The sequence below is a fragment of the Alligator sinensis genome, unplaced genomic scaffold (genome assembly GCF_000455745.1).
Source record: "Alligator sinensis unplaced genomic scaffold, ASM45574v1 scaffold29_1, whole genome shotgun sequence".
NCBI classification, from domain to species: Eukaryota; Metazoa; Chordata; order Crocodylia; family Alligatoridae; genus Alligator; species Alligator sinensis.
Genome location: NW_005841933.1, coordinates 1,951,143 through 1,968,445, shown reverse-complemented (window position 1 = coordinate 1,968,445; position 17,303 = coordinate 1,951,143). Strand labels below are relative to the sequence as shown.

The following is a 17,303-nucleotide window of genomic DNA, read 5'->3' as shown; positions in this document are numbered from 1 at the left end:
TTCACTTACTTCACTTCCCATTTAAAAATACTTCAGGACACAAGCACCAAATTTCTCTTAAAATTTTAGGACCAAATACATATACATTTGTCTCATTTTTAAATTCTAAGGAATAGGTGGGTGGAGGGCAGGAGGGAATTAGCTTATAGTGCATGCACCCAGGTCATATTTGCCATAGGAAAAGGCAGGTGGAGTTCGTTAGGACTCAAGGTCAGGGACCTTACTGGGGGGAGGCAGGGGAAAAAAAGGGAAAGAATTTACCTGAACATACTGAGTTACTGGACTCATCATGGCTGGAGGCTGCATATATGTTTCAATATTTTGATTACTCCATACGTTGTGGAACTGTGGCACAGGTGGATTAAAAACCAGAGGTCTGGGTTGCATGTGATAAGCACCTTGTAAGACAAAGGAAAGTTAAGAATTGGAAAGAAAAAAAAGCTACTTGCCAATAGCTTAGACAAAAAATTAAAACAAACAAACAAACAAACTTATAGAAGATAACTTTTTAATTAAAGGGAAATAAAGCTCAACAGGCTGCCTAATCAGCTGTCCTGCAATGTCTGCAGATTGCATGTTATAGCACTGTGCTAGTGCAAAATAGTCCCATATGCTCTCTCAACTCTGATAATGAAGACATGATATTAAAGATTAAAAAATAATCTTAGTAGATATACTAAGTTTAGTTTTAGTACTTTTCACACTAACACCCAGTATCAAAGGGCAAGGACATTTGTTCACTGTCCTATATTTAAGCTGGGCATCCTTATAAAGTGCTGACGTTAAAATTCGGTCTAATGATACTTACATAAATTCTGTTGTTTTCTAATTGCTGGCCCCAGTTTCAGTTTTTTGCCATGGAAGTTTATTTGCGACTAAAAAAAAGGAATTACAGGACACTTTAAAAACAAAACAAAAATTTCACTATTTTCTATGGCAGCTAATAATTTTTATAAGATATTTTATCTAGAGTTAGGTCAATACATAACAAACTTAAGTAATACATGATTTACTTATGAAGCTCTCAATGACTCCTCACGTGCCTCATTAAAGGGATTTAAGTGCTAATGTTTGCTTGGTTATTACTTCACTTTGTTTAACAAAAGTCATATACCTTACAGTAACCAGGTTTTTTTGGCAATACATTCTACAATTCCACTACTCTTACACTGCACGTCCAAGCTCAGTCATTGTAGCCAGCAGTACCTCCTCAGTATGCATGTTTCCCAAGATAAGCTCTCAAGCCTGAGCAAAAAGCAGAGTGTACACCAGCAAAGAATGCCAGATTTATTAAATTAATTGAAAATGGAAGATAGGTTGTTTTCTACATGCAGATTTTGCAATTTAGAAAATTCCAATTGCTGCAGAAGCAAGCAATTTCACATTCTCCTTCAAGTAGTTGTGCACATGCACATTCAACTATGGGAAGCTAAAAAAAACCTGACCAGTTCAAATGCAGGCAGAATTTCAGTTGCAAGAAGATAGTGACAAGACAATGCATGAATCTAGAGGCTTCATGTATTGTACAAATATAGATGCAGGTGGCCATCTGCAGATGTCTGTGCTGCTCAGAGCTTACTGACAAGTTTGACCCCTGCTGGAGTACAAGCTACAGGATGCAGGTGGGCCAGTGTTCCTTATGGGCTTGAATACAGCCACAGAGTTGCTTAGAGAGTCTTTAAAGGAAACTATTTTGCCCTTCTTTCTCTGCTAGTCACAGTTAAAGATAACCTGAATAACCTTATCCCTTGAAAGTAAAAGGTTGACAGCATGTCACGTCCAGTGTGGAAGGATGGCTGGGATTCAGGAAAGTAAATATGGATTCAGGCAAGACTCTTAAATGCCTTCAGCAAGAATCTGGGATGAGTCCTTAGTGACACATTGTCCAGATGGAAAACCATGATGTTAGGGCTGAGCCCACCCTCACTGCCTAAGCAACCTGGCCATCCTTTCTAAGGTAATGGATGCTAGAAATTCCATACACCACGGATAAATGAAGCAGAAAGCACAAAGTCTCCATTCAAACCAGAGCCAAGAGAATTAAAAATCCCACAATTGACTCCTCTTTTCTAGGTGGAAGTAGATCAGTTAAGTCCTTCAAGAATTTGAAGCACAAATGGAACAGATAAGCATTGTTTGGACCACTAGCAGCAAAACTGTACAGGATCACAATTAGAGGACTTTGATAACTGAGATACCTAACTACTCCATGGAGCTGAAACAGCAACCTATCTTTCATCTCTTACATTTTTTGGGTGGGGGAAACTTATTTTCTAACATACAGGGACAGTTCTCTGCATCCCTGGAGCATTTGGGGTGCTGGTGAAGAGACTGTAGGTTTGGGTGTCTGATCATCCCTTTATCTGACAGATCAAGAAGCTGAGATGAGGGGAACAAAGCATCCAACATCTGCACTAAATCTACCAAGGTCAGATTTCCAAGTCTTCTCCAGTACCAAGCAGCACTCTGGAGTAGTACATGCTCCACTAAAGAATCAGAAAAGCATTGGACAGGAGTCCTGGGAATCTGGTTTCTCAAAAAACTTTTGTCAGGTTGTATCAAACACCTTGTGAACTGGGGCTCTTTATAAACGGAAGATGCCCTGGGGAGGGTATAGTTTTGCAATCATTTGTAGTTTAACTGATAAAGTGTGTGGTGGGGCTTTCAACCTACCCGGTAGACTTACTGCCTGACACCAATTCCGGAGTCTGATTATTTTCTGATCTGGAGATGGGGAGAGCTGGCCTCACCCTGTTAATGTAAAGTAACTACTTTCTTGTCTGTCACTATCTGCACTAATGATCCTAGAATACAGTGGTGGAAAGATTCACAAGCCTTACAGACCACCCTGAATTCTTAGATGCTCATGTGCAGTGACACTGCACTGGAAGTGTAGGTTCCATACCAGAAGGCCATTCATAAGTTCTCCTCATCTTAGTATGAGGGTATCCATCATATAATCCTGGATGGTAAATAGTGTTAGGAACTACCTGACTATTCATTTACACACTTCCCCATATACATACAATTGACCGACTACAAGATGTAGCTATAAAACGATTAACAGATTTATTTAAAAACAGTTCTGTTAAATCTTTGTGATCAAGTTTTACAGCTAGTCAAGGGTGCAGCTTTTATACCAATTTGATATAGGGGTGTATCTGCCTTCGACATTAAAGCATACCACGATAGGCAGTGGATAGAGTGACCACAATCTGATACCGTGAAGCAATACTGTTAGAAGATAATAATCTTATTTCTAGTTAAATTAAAAGGCACACCACTTTAAAAGCACAGGGATTTTAAAATAGACAAGGCAGCTTTTAAGTTACCTCTCAATCTTGCCCCTTTTTATTGCGCTCCAATCAGATCGGCACCAATGAAGAGGAGAAATGACGTTATTGGCTATTAGCTTTTTTTGGTTGTTGTAGCTGATAATTACAGTTGCATGTCCAGAGTACTCTGGCAACCATAGTCTGGTCCCTGCACCCTGCCTCCATCCCAAGCCCATAGCAGGCTATAGGTACCAGTGAGCAGCAGGAGGGGGTGCTGTGGAGTGGTTACAGGGCACCGTGCTCAGCAACAAAGGGACTGTTACCAGGGGTAAGGCACCGTGCGAGGGCCATTCCATTCTGCTGGGCACATTTGCAAAAGTGGCTTCAGCTTCTGTGTAGCAGCCGTAGGAGCTCAACTGCGTGGGGCATGCTGGTGCTGAAGCAGCAGTGTGCTCTGCGGCTCCAAACGTGCCTGGCACCGCTGTCTGCACAGGGGTCCGCCCTGCCTGCCCAGGACAACAGCATGGGCTGTGCATAGCAGGGCTGCTAGTAGGAGCTAAAGGCAAGGGGGTGACACGCATGGGAGTAAGGTGGTCACCACCTTCCTCATTGAGGGCTAGAGCACGCAGGGGCTATGTGGGGGTAATAAATGCAAAAACAAACAAAAGAAAAAAGTTAGTCAGAAGTTTAAAATGCTTTGCACTATTACTTAAAATTGGTTATCGGATCAACATTGGCCAATATGGTTGGTTAATCATCGGCTATCAGTATCGGCCAAGCAAACCTTTAAGTCGGTGCACCCCTACTTTCTATTAATTTTCTCCAGACTAGTTTCTTATCAAAGTTTAACACAATGCTGTTCCTCATTATATTACTTTGACCCAGTCATGGCCTCTGTACTATTCCCAAGACAAACAATGCAATTTAAGTATAGAAAGACAGCTTACTTCTACTATTTTTTGAACATCCACATTGTCCAGAAAGGATACAAATCCATACCTACAAAATAAAATAAGTTTGTTGAGTCTACTATGTAACTTTTTACCAGGGGTGGGTAATTATTCAGGCCCTGGAGGCCTCATAGGGAGTTCTGGGGAACTGTTGCAGGCTGGGTCACCCCCCACCCCAACATCTCACCATCCCATAAACGGAGGTTTGGAGCAGTGCTTCTCCTGGCACCCCCACTCCCTGGCCAGTGCTCTCAGGGAGGGCACCAGTGCTCCTGCCTGCCTGTCGCTTAAGTGGGGAATGCTGGCCATCAGGGGGTGCACCAGCATTTTCAGGGGTGCACATGCACCCCCTACACATCGCCATTAGTGGAGCTGGTTTGGGCAGAGACGGCAGCTTCAGCTTCCAGTGCATCCTTCTAGCCCAAGGAGAAGCTCGGACAGATGCCACTTTTTCTTTCTGGGGATTGGGGCATCTGCAACTGATGTTGGCACCCACCTAGAGCTGGGGCAGCCTGGGCCTGGAGCAGCACAGAGGTGCTGTGGGGTGGTGCCAGCAGGGTAGAGCTGCAGGGCAGCCCTGGCCTGGGCTCCAGGCAGCTGCAGCCAGGAGGGTCCCCAGAAGCAGTGAACATGCCCGCTGCCAGATCCTGCTTTTGCCCAGCACCGGCCACTGCCACTCATTATGGGCAGAGTCACCTCTGTCTGTCCATTTCCCTCTGCCCTCCCCGCAGCCACCCTGCACCTCCAGCATAGTCCCACAGTTTACACCAGCTCTCAGCCCGCATACTGGAAGCGGCACCAGGCACATGCTGGCTTCAGCTGCAGACACAGGAGGCAGCTTCTCCGTGGGGACCAGGGTGTCCTCCCAGGTCCACAAGTGATGCTGCTACATCAGCTGCAGTCCCAGGTAGTCATCCCAATCCCCAGCAGGAACTTACAGGCAGCGTCCACAGCTGGTGCCAGCATACACCCACTGCTGCTTCTGGACCTGGTGTAAGGTGTGGACGGGGCTGAGACATGCCCGTTTGCTCGGCATGATGGTGAAGCCGGAACTGTCGGCTCCCTATGATTTTATATCTGGCCTGCTGGTTGGCAGTTGCAGTCAGCTGGTGGTCAAGTCTGGACTGCAGGCCGTGTTTTGCTCACCCCTGCTCTTACCTTATTTTTATCCTGCTGAGAGCAGACAGCCAAAAAAAAAAAAAAAAAAAAAAAAAAAATCAAAGCCATAAAAACAAAAAAAAGTTACAGATAGCAACTTAATACTGAGATTTGACTAACTAGGTTTATGTATACAGGCAGAGTCCAAACCCATATTCTTCCACTGAACCCTATGAACCTAGAGCCACTGCAAATGTGAATTTTACTACAAGATACCACGTAGCATATAAATGGGTCAGAGGAAGGAAAGCACTAGCTTGTAGAGTGTAATTTAAAGCTTGTAAATCTTTTCATAAACTATTCATTGTTAAGACTCTTCAGGGGCTGTTTTTGGTTTTTTGTTTAAATCTGTATTAAGATGTATTCCCTCTGTCCCTTAAATTGGAAGTTTGCTGCAAAAATGTAGTTGTCTGGATGTGGCTACAGACTAAGTGAAAGAAGGAAAGCTGCACACTGGTTTATGCACACCTTGAGACAATGCTTGAGTTTGGTTCCAATTTTAGACTATGCTACCTTACACCACTTTACTGTATTAATATTCCTAATTTATGGATTGGGGGAACTTATTACACTCTTCAAGGACACATGCAAGGTCTAGTTTGTTTATAGGCAGTTAGTACAAATAGGAGGCTAGGATATTAAAACATGGACAAAACACTATTTGGAACATATTGCTAGAAGAGTTCCAATCTATGTAGGGTACATCAATTTGTAGGCAAACGTTATAAAACAGGGGTGGGCAATTATTTCAGGTGAAAGGCCGCTTACCCAGTTCTGGCAGGCTGTGGAGGGCTGCATGCGTAGCCCAGCCCCCTTGTCACCATCTTGGGACCAACGTCCCAATGTCTTGGGGCCCCAAGGCACCAGTGCGGGTCCTATGCTCCCACTGGCTCCCCACCCACTCTCACCATGCCCCCCAGCCCCGCAGTACAGGCGAGGGGCAGCGCACAGCCCCGACCCCCTCCTCACCAGCAGGGAAGCAGCTGGTGTTGAGCACGGGGAAAAGCAGCCCTTCACCCGCCCCATGGCCAGCGCTCCCTGCTGCAGGTGCTTGCAGCCCATGTGGGGCTGTCTGGAGCAGGCACAGGCAGCCCCACGCCCCGGGCTGCCTAAAAGCTACTGTAGCACAGCCCACCAGCCACACGGCGAGTGAGGGGCTGCTCTTCCCTGCGCTCAGGACCAGCTTGTAACCCACCCCTGCTGCCAGCCTGGCAGTGAGGCCAGGTTATAAGATAGTGCTGAGCGTGCGGGAGGGGCGGGGGGGAAGAAATCAGTCCCATGCCTGGTGCCCCATGCTGCAGCTGCTCACAGCCCGCGTGGGGCTGCCTGTGCCTGCTCCAGACAGCCCCGTGTAGGCTAGGAGTGCCTGCAGCAGGGAGCGGTAGCCATGGGGTGGGCAAGGGGCCGCTTTTCTCTGCACAGGGAAGGAGCCCAGGGAAAACCTAAGCGTGGGGGGTAAAGCGGCCCCTTCCATGGCCGGCACTCCCTGCTGCAGCCACTCACAGCCCACAGGGCTGTCCGGAGCAGGCACAGGCAGCCCCACGTGGACTGCGAGCAGCTGCAGCATGGGGTGCCTGCCACAGGGCAAGGAAAGGGCCACTTCCCTGCCCCCTCCCCCCACCTTCCCTTCTCCCCACCACCACTTACCTGCGGTTCCGGCATGGGGCAGCCATGTGCTCCCAGGCCAGAAGCCCTTCTGGCTGGGGTGGGGCAGGGCGGGGCAGGCCCCACTGTTGTTGGAGCCCTCTGGGCTTCCCCTGGGTCCTACTGCCCTTGGTTCCCATCATTTTTTACATGAACCAAGGGCAGAGAAATATTAATTTTCTACATTTTTTTTAGAGGCCCTGCAGGCCAGACAGAATAGCCTCGCAGGGTGCATCCGGCCCGTGGGCTGTATTTTGCCCACCCCTGGGTTATAACAACATATAAAGAAGCCATCAGAAAAGTTCTGCAAACACATTCCTTTACATGCCTGGAAATGGGTCCAAAATTAGCGTAACAGTCCACCCCAAAATCTCAGACTGGCTACTGGGATCAGACTTTTAGTCCATCACAACTATTTGTCACACAGTGGAACCGAGGCTTGAAACTTGTACTGATTCAACAGCTGTGTCCCCTGGAAAGCAAGTTACTTTAAGTCAGCTAAAGCTCACTTAGAACTGGTGTCCTTTACAAGATGCTTAGATTAAAATTGGCTGTCAGTTGTAGCTGTAATATACCACTAGAGGCAGTACACAGAACTGATAAGGCTTAGACATTTTTGCAGCATGCTGGCAAAATAGGTTGTAGGTTAGACCAGCATTTCTCAACCTGTGGGTCATGACCAGGGATCCGGGTTTTCCGTTTCCCACGGAAAAACAGAGAAAACCATGGACTCCCTGTTTTTAAATCAAAGAAAACGTGGATTTCTCTTTTCAGCAGAGAAATCCGCGGATTCTCCGCTTCTGCAAAGAGCTCTTGCAGGCTGGCACAGCTCCAGCCTGCAGGAGCCAATTGCAAAAAGGGCGGGAAACCCCCAGCCCTCGCTGGAGGGAGAGAGAGAGGGGGGAGGGCAGGGCCTGAGCCTCTGAGGCCACCAAGGCCAGGCTCAGGCTCACACTCGTCCTTTGCCCCTGGAGCACCGAGGTAAGTGGAGCTGTGGGGCAGGGCTGGGGAAAATGGTTTGGGGGCTAAGGGAGCAGGGGGTGCTGCTGGCCCCAGGCACCACAAAGCAGCTGGGAGCAGGGCCAGGGGGTGAGGGCAGAAGTGCCCCTCTGTGGGGGGCTTTGCAGGCAAGTGATGTGGGGTGCAGCATGGTAGTGCCCACTATATGCAGGCCACACACATGCTGCCAGGCCGGCTGCCCGGAGGAGGAGATGGACGCTGGTGTGCAGCCAGAGCAGTCTGTGGCTGGCTCTGCAGCCGAGGTGAGGGACGGAGGGGCAGGGGCTTGGGCTTGCACGCGGTGCTGCCGCCTACCTGGAGGCCCGTGATGGCGGTGATGGCCACTGTCTCCAAAACCTCCTACTGCCACCACGGAGCTCTGCCCAGAGCTGTGCGGCCAGCCGGCCGGCAGCACCATGGTGGCGGACGGGTGGCATGCAGCCAACCCCACCACCGCTCCGTGCCATTGCCTCCGGCCGCACAGCTCTGAGCATGGCTCCGCAGCAGCAGCAGGAGGTTTTGGAGGCAGAGGCAGTCACCGCTGGCATGGGCAGCACCACAGCAAAGCGGCAGCAGCCGCCCATGCCAGCGGTGACAGCTGCTGTGTACAAAACCCCCTGTTGTCGCGGAGCCGTGCTCGGAGCTGTGCAGCTGGCGGCGGCGGCACTGTGCGGGGTGGTGGTGGGCGGGCGGCACACGGTCATTCCCAGCCCCACTGCCCCTCACTGTGCTGCTGCCGCCGGCCACACGGCTCCAAGCACAGCTCCGCAGTGGCAGGGGGGGTTGTATGCAGCAGCTGTCACCGCTGACGCAGGCAGCCTCATAGCAAAGCGGCAGCAGCCGCCCATGCCAGCGGTGACTGCCTCTGCCTCCAAAACCTCCTGCTGCTGCTGCGGAGCCATGCTCAGAGCTGTGCGGCCAGCCGGCCGGCAGCACCATGGTGGCGGACGGGTGGCATGCAGCCAACCCCACCACCGCTCCGTGCCATTGCCTCCGGCCGCACAGCTCTGAGCATGGCTCCGCAGCAGCAGCAGGAGGTTTTGGAGGCAGCGGCCATCACCGGCATCATGGGCCTCCACGTAAGCAGCAGCGCCACATGCAAGCCCAAGCCCCCACCCCACCATCCCTCGCCGTGGCTGCAGATCCAGTCACGGAGCTGGACTCTGGCCGCATGGCTGCCTCCATCTCCCCCTCCCCCGGGCAGCTGGCTGGACGGCATGTGTGCAGCCTACACACGGCGGGCACCACCACACTGCGCTCCCACATCACTTGCCCGCAAAGCCCCCTGCAGAGGGGCACTCCTGCCCTCACCCCCTGGCCCTGCTCCCAGCTGCTTTGTGGTACCTGGGGCCCAGCAGCACTCCCTGCTCCCTCATCCCCCAAGCCATCTTCCCCAGCCCTGCCCCACGGCCCCCAAGCCCCACTTACCTCTAGGATCTAGGGGCAAAGGGCATGGCTCCGCGGTGGCAGTGCTTGCCCCCAACCCTGCATGCAGATGCCACCGCTGAGCCATGCAGCTGGTTGCGGGGCATGCCGCTGAATGCAAGCCCCCCATTTCACACCCTGGCCTGGCAGCACATGTGGCCTGCACACAGTGGTAGCCACCGCACTGCTGCTGCCGCACCCTGTGCCACTTGCCCACAAAGCCATTCAGGTGGCCGTGGGATGGTAGCGCAGGGCGCAGTGGCAGAGTTGCGGTGGTGGGCTCCGTGTGTGTGTGAACCTCTTGTCAGGCTGGCCGGCATGTGTGTGGCCCACAGAGTGGCACCCCTGCCCTCACTCCCCAGCCCTGCTCATGGTAGTGGGCACAGAGGCACCGCCCCCCCCACTTCTTGATCTACTCCCCCAGCACCTTCCCTTTCCCTAGAATCATAGAAGCAGGGTCAGAAGGGACCTTGTAGATCTTCAAGTCCAACCCCCTGCCTGGGCAGGAGGGAAACTGGGCTCAAATGACCCCAGCCATGTAGGCATCGAGCCGCTTCTTAAAGACCCCCAGGGTAGGAGCCAGCACCACTTCCCTTGGAAGTTGGTTCCAGATCCTAGCCACCCTAACTGTGAAGTAGTTCTTACGGATGTCCAATCTAAGCCTACTTTCCAACAATTTGTGGCTGTTATTCCATGTTAACCCGGGGGGCGCTAGGGGAAACAAGGTCTCCCCCAAACCCTTCTGGTCCCCCCTAATGAGTTTATAGATGGTCACAAGGTCCCCCCCTCAGCCTTCTCTTGTGAAGGCTGAACAGGTTCAGGTCCCGTAGTCTCTCAGTGTAGGGTCTGCACTGCTGTCCCTGGATCATGCGGGTGGCACTTCTCTGGACCCTCTCAATGTTATCCACATCCCTCTTGAAGTGGGGTGCCCAGAATTGGACACAGTACTCCAGCTGTGGCCTGACCAGTGTCGCCCTGCCCCCCCCTTCCCCCCCCCATACACACTTACTTGCTGGGGTGGGTGTCAGTGTCTACATGTCTGTGGGGCTGGGGGGCTGTTGCAAGGGGCATAAGCAGGGCTGTTGAGGCTGTGGCGAGGGAGTGCGGGGCACCAGCAGCACTGGGAGGGACGGTGGGGTGCCTTTAAATTTTTATCATGGATTTTGAGAAAACCAGGATCCCTGGTCATGACCCAGAAGTGGGTTGCGAGAATATATGAAAGGGCTGAAAACAAACTTTAGAAATGGATCCTCCTTTAAAAAGGAGGGGAAAAAAAAAAAAAGTGGGAAACTATTGATTTTCCCTTGTGGTCTGGCAGAGTCCCCCACACAGCCCTGCCCCACATATTGAGTGGGCTGGGGCCTAGGGACAGGGGCAGGTCAGGGATTTGGGGTATTGGGTCAGGACTGGCCACTGATGTTTACAAATGGGTCCTGGTACAAAAAAACGTCAAGAACCACTGGGTTAGACCATGTCCACCACTGCAACTAAGTTTAAGAACTTGGACACTAATCATAACTTAAGAAGAGCAAACAAAAACAAAAAACAACTTGTATTCTACTCACCCTTTGGAAACACCAGTTCTATCAGTAATTATTTTTACTTCCTTTACAGTACCATATCGGGCAAAGAAACTTCGAATTTCCATTTCATCCATCTAAGGAAGATAAATTAAGGAACAAATTATTAGCAGCTACCATTAAGTCAAATCCCTTACCAGCCTTGCATGCAACTGCTTGAAGTCCGTTTACATTCATAGAAACTAGAGGTGCACCAATACACTGGTCCGATATTGGATCGGCACTGACAAAGAAACCTGTCTACATCAGAAACAGTTCTGATGTGGCTGATAATTTAGCTGATAAATGGCTAGTGCACGCGCGCAGCTCAAGCGCAGCACATAGGCAGTGAGGAGCACAGCTGGCAGCTTGGAGAGCTGTCTGCAGCTGGTAAGTCTGGTGTGGTGGAAGGGGAGGGAGGGGGGAAGGTGAGGTGCGGGGGGTGGGGGGGAGATCAAGGCCCACATGGTGAGGAGGGAGTGAAGAGGCGTGGGACAGAGCCATGGCTCATCCGGGGGACATGGGGAGGGAGCTGCTCTCACTGCTCACGTACCACTCATTTGGTGGCTCATCTACTTGCCTGGTAAGCTTCTGCCACTTCTCTTGCCACTCACCTGGGAGGGTGGGAGGCAGAAGATGCCCCTGGATCTGCACAGGGTGGGCAGCAGTAGCACTGGGAAAGGGGCCATGGGGTGGATATGGTGATTTTTGGAGTACCTGCAGCAACCCCCACCCTGTAACACCCTCCTAGTACTGCCACCCCAGCTGCCCTGCCCAGATTTGGGAGGCACCCCCCCCCCATGCCCTCCTGTGGTGCACGCAGCAGCAGGAGCTGCCACCCCGCCCCACCTGTACCCCCAGAGAATCACGGCTCAGTTCCATGTCCTGCCCCACCCAGCTGGGCAGTGCCTACCCCAGCCCCACCCCTACTCCCTCCCTCGCTGCAGAGGCCCTGAGCAGAGAGTAGGGCCTCCCTCGCTGCAGGGGCTATTAAATCCCCTCTCAGTCTTCTCTTCTCTAAACTAAATAAAGCCCAGTTTCCTCAGCCTCTCCTCAGAAGTCATGTCCCCCAGCCCCTTAACCCTTTTTGTTGCCCTCTGTTGGACTCTATTCAATTTGCCTACATCCTTTCCGCGGGGGGGGGGAAAAACCACGACACGGACAAGACAGGACTGGACTGGACAGTAATTTCATAGACATTCAGGCTGGAAGGGACCCTGAAGGATCATTGAGTCCAGCCCCTAGTATTATATATGATCTAGTCAGCACATAATATATAAGATATGTACATACCCTTATATCTATTCCACCAACAAATACTGTATTTGGCATGATTTTTCCTTCTGGTAAAACATATCCTTGACTGGCTGTTGACACCTGGGTGTTATCTTCCCTTGGACATTGGGTTTCTGGATTTGTAGTAGACTGCATTTGATAAAAATACACATTTCAATTTCTTATAGAGTATATTTTGCAATACTAGAAGTCCAAAAGAATTACTTTGCATACTGTAAGTTACTTGCAATAAACTTTTTTTTAAACTTTCTAGAAAAAGTGTAAGAGTTAATTCTACCTCAGACTAGTTTCAGTTCTCTCACTATCACACCAAGTTGCATTTTTGGTTACATTAATTATACTCCAGTTTAAATTTAGGTTATGAAAGGTCCATGTCTGCTTAAGGTACGTACTCCTTCTACAGTGTAACCGAGTAGCGGGCTTCATTTGCTAAATAAGTAGAGAACTGTTCACGTTAAAAAAGTCAAAGCAATCTGGTACAAACCAATTGCATATAACAATTTTGGAATTTTCTCCTTCCATAAAGCCCTTTAATACACAGATTTGCAAACCATGTAGGGATGCAAATTGCAAATTTAAGTGTATACACTACTCAACTGAAGTCAGTGCAACCAAGTCTCAACACGTTCATGTTATTTAGGCATTTTCCTTCAAAGCAGTGTGTTTTATCAATATTTAAAGTTTAATACTACATCAGAAGTTATGCCAAAAATCACTATGTGCTACCATGTTATTTATAATTATTCACACTTTGAGAGCGTCATTTGAATCGCTTCACATTCTCCTCCCTTACAAATATTAAAGGTCAGTATACTACACACAAAGTGTTGCAAACCAAAGTACTCAAGTTCCTAGGTTTCACCATTATTGTTACTGGTGCCACCATAATGTGGATGCCTTGTACATGTGTTATGTAAGGCTAATTACATACTAGCCTATTTACCCAACTCCAAGACTTTGAATTTAAAGACGTTCCCTCAATAATTTGATTCTATATATGGAAAATTAGTGTTTTGTTATAATTTTCCATGCATAGAATCTAAGTAGCAGAAGGCAGCTTTAAAATTCATTCCTCCCCCCCAACTTCTGTGATGGGGAAAACAGTGACACAGGACGGGCCAGACATCCCTCTCCCTCCCCACCCACCTGTGCCCCATGTGCCTCCCTGCCACCTAACCCAGCTGTGCCTGTGCTTGTGGCTGCCCTTACACTCCATGCCCCCTGTACCTTTGTCTACCAGCCCCCTCCATCTATTCCTGACCCGTGCTGCCTGCCCAGCCCAGCCCAGGCTCCCCATTCTCTAACTTCTGCTCCAGCTCTGCTCCTCCAGGGTACTTGGCAGCCCCAGCCCAGAAGCTGGGTCAGCTCCTGGAGCAGGTTTGGGGTGGAGGGGCAGGCAGACTGCAAGGAAGAGTACAATGGAAGGGGTAGGCTACAGGTTCCCTTCCCCCATAAAGGAGCCCCTCCAAGCTGGGACAGACAGCAGCTCAAGTGCAGCTTCAGCCAAAGCCCAGGGCCAAAGCTGGAGCTGAGTTGCTGCCTGCCCTGCCCAGGGGCCAGTACTCAAAATTCAAGATGAACCCTCTTCCCCTTCTCCCCCATAGAAGACAGAATTACTAGTTTCTTCAGTGCTGATGATATACTATCAAAGTGCTTCATAAATTTGATAAACTATCAAGTTTGTCTTCATAATGCTCCAGAATTCAGACTGCATGCTTCCCCACTCCTCATTTCGGAGGGTACTGAACTGAGGTAGACAACCTAGGTCTTTAATTTGACTTTTGTAGGCAAGCTAAAAAGACAGCAGGAGTTCCATAAAGTGCCACTAAAAGTTAAAGGAATGGCACACATCAGTTCCACAGATCTGTCATTTGAGCTAATAGTGATCTATAGCAGCAGATGACTGGGGATCCATATAGAGACTAACACTAAGTGGGTTTCAGTTTTTCTGCCAAAAGCAGAGACATTTATTTATATGCTGCCCTTCCCAAAAGAGGCTCAGGGAGGCTTTAAAAAAACCAGTCAGATTGAATTTTATTAGTAGATGTTAACAGTTATGAACCAAAAAGATGACAAAAGCCAGTAGGGAAATACAGAGCGCCCAAGTGAGGGACTAACATAAGAGGGGTAGGGGTGAGGAGGGGAATGCAACTAGGGTACAGAAAATACAATGTTAAATAAAATAGTAAAGGATAAAGCAATTCCCCAAACAATACCCCTGAATTCTTGCATGCAGGAATATTTTTCCAACTGCTACATTCCAGATTGTGGAGGGAAGCATTTCCAATGGTCATTCACATTTTACCTCTCTCTATGCCACCCCTTCCACTCCTTGTTCTACAGATCTCACCCTCCCCATCTCTCACTACTCTCCACCATAACTTATTTCCTTATTCTGGGCTCCCAGTTTCAGCCCCAGTCTTTCAGACCATCTTTGCCCCCCCCCCCAAGTCTCAGGCAGCAAGACTCAGGAAAGAGAGCAGCATCCTCCAATTTAAGATTTCACAGATGCTCCAAATGTTATTATCCGTCTCCAAGCCCACATACAGAAGGGTTTAATTTAAGTTCTGTGAAAGCAGCAGTGTAACTTCCAAGACTCACAGGCTAGGATGGCATGATTAACTTGAGCCTTCTATTGTGGGTTAACTGAAAGAGGGAAGTGGGGAAGTATTAGTAACAAACCAAAACTATTGCAGGGGATAAAACTCTTCATTCTATTAATGTACTAAACAACACCCTCCCTTAAGCTTAATAGGCGTGTTTGTAGTTTAGGAGGACGCTTGTCCCAGACTTTAGATTTCTATCAAGGTACCAGAACATAAAATGTATCAGACCATCCCTCTACATTAAATGACAATTTGTCAAATGTGTTGCATATGACTGTCAAGAGTCAGACTATTCCCTTAGATACAAGCATATGAGATTCTGAAGAGTCAATTCGTTCTAGTTTCTCTATGCAGATTCACGAGAGGCTGTCAATAACAGTCATAAAAAATATTAGCTGTGGAGTTACTATATGTTAAAAGCACTTAGGCAATAGAAAACAGTAAAGCCGTTTTAGGCTGGAGTCCTTCCTATTCTTTTCAGTATTATTCCTGTTTTCTCTGGTTTGGTAGAGAACAAGCAAGAGTCGGAAAGGAAATATTTCTCACATCTTAAAGGTGCACAGTGCAAATGTTTTAAAGACATCTGAGAGATAAGAGATGCAATTGTGCATTGAGAAGTGAGACCCCACACAAAATACCCGCCCGCCCACACTTAAGAATAGCTTGATTATCTTCTCAACTTCATTTTTGCCTCTTGTCTTTGTTCTCAGAGTCATTCAGGGAGCTCCAGAACACTTATGAAAATAAGACTTCTTGTACCATAAAGCCACAAGGACAGGGCACAAACCCTTTGCAAGTCACTATTCAAAGTTGTTGTCACAATTCATTTAGCCGAATAATATTTTAGTACTTAAGGATGAAGAGGCTACCAATGATTTTTCAATTCCCCTCTCTCAACTGCGAGAGGCTTCCATTGAAGGTGGCCACCCATACTGCAGCATTGTGATGCACTCAATTAGGTAAAAAGAAGAGATTTTCATAGTTTCTGGGGTCAGAAGGGACCTGAACAGATCACCAAGTTCAACCCCCTGCCTTGGGCAGGAACGAGTACTGGGATCATAATACCCCAGCCAGATATCTATCCAACTTCCTAGGGGACAGCACCACCCTCTTTGGGAACCCATTCCAGACCCTGGAAGCCCTAACCCTGCTACATCCTTTGGGTTGTGTGATCATCTCCTGTCAGCTCCAGGCTCTAATCGGTGGTGAGGGATACAGGTGCTGTTGCAGTATCTTCATTACAGGGAAGCAAAGGAGAAAAAACACTTTTTCTTCTTGTGCTTCTACAAAGTGGAGCATCTAACATGCTCAGAGTGCCAGAACAGCCTGGTGTGTGGCACTTGACTCAGGATAATTTAACACAATAGCTTCTTGCTAACTATTACATTACAGTGAAAATCCCTCTATATATCCAGTCCTATGTATTCCACTACCACCAAAATCAACCCTTTACCACCTAGTTGATCTAATAAAAGGGATCATTTCTGAAACAAGAGTTCTGGATTTTCACAATCCTCAGCCACAGCATTAATCTCTAGAACCTCAGCTCTTATTTAAGAGCATCAATAGCCCCTTTTATTACAAATAAAGCCTCAAAAAAAGTGAACTAAAGGCAGCGGTATCTGCTTAAGTGACCAAAAAGCCTGACATGCTAACGATAGGAGGCTTATGTTTCCCTGGGTTGTTATACCCCTGCGGGGTTTATCATCTCAAAATGCCAAAGAACTCCACACTGACACCACACCACCTGCCATTTTGTTGCAGATAAAATACCTAGCATTTGGCTTTCTGGCCCCAAACAGAAGTTCAACAGATTCACATAGGCAGTCTGCAGCATCCCACAACAAAGCCAGGCGGCACAGAAGTCGGGATGGGAGATCAAGCTAGCCATGTCGGGTATCTAGGGCGGGGTAAAACGGCTACCAAAGCCTGCAAGGAGCACCACCCTTTTCTAGAAACCAAAATGGAGGAGAGCAGCAGGTTTGAAGCCAGGCTCTGCCTGTAGCCAAGGAGCAGCTGTCCTGCAAAGCCCCCCACCAGACAACAAGCGTAGCGGTGTTTTCAACTGCGCTGTAGGGGAAGCCGTAGCAGAAGCAGCCGCAACCAAAGCATCTTCACACGAACCATCCCGTGGCGCTGACCGTGCTCACACGAGGGCGCTTCCAGGCTTTTCGCCTCCGCCACCCCACGTCCTTCTTCAACCAGCCCCGCTCGCTTCCCCCAGCCCCGGACTGGTTTCCTACCCGGGGAGGCTCGCCTCCCCCCTCCCGGCTCCTGCCCAGCGCCCCGAAGAGGCTGAGCGCGTCCTCGGGCTCCCAGACAGCCCGTCCCGGGGAAGCTGCTCCCAGCGGCAGCGGCGGTCCCAGTTCCCCCTTCCCCCGCACCCCATGG

General features: G+C 49.2%; 1 protein-coding gene across 2 annotated transcripts in view; it reads right to left on the bottom strand.

Moving 5' to 3' along the window:
• Positions 1-17,303, bottom strand: part of DAZL (deleted in azoospermia like) — a 30,544-nt gene that overhangs the window by 12,919 nt on the left and 322 nt on the right. For both annotated transcript variants that reach the window (XM_025198970.1, XM_006019571.3), the window contains exons 2-6: positions 12,304-12,435; positions 11,017-11,108; positions 4,223-4,274; positions 809-875; positions 262-398 (exon numbers count right to left, since the gene is read on the bottom strand). In XM_025198970.1, the coding sequence (XP_025054755.1) occupies positions 262-398; positions 809-875; positions 4,223-4,274; positions 11,017-11,108; positions 12,304-12,435 (480 nt within the window). The remainder of the gene's footprint in view (positions 1-261; positions 399-808; positions 876-4,222; positions 4,275-11,016; positions 11,109-12,303; positions 12,436-17,303) is intronic.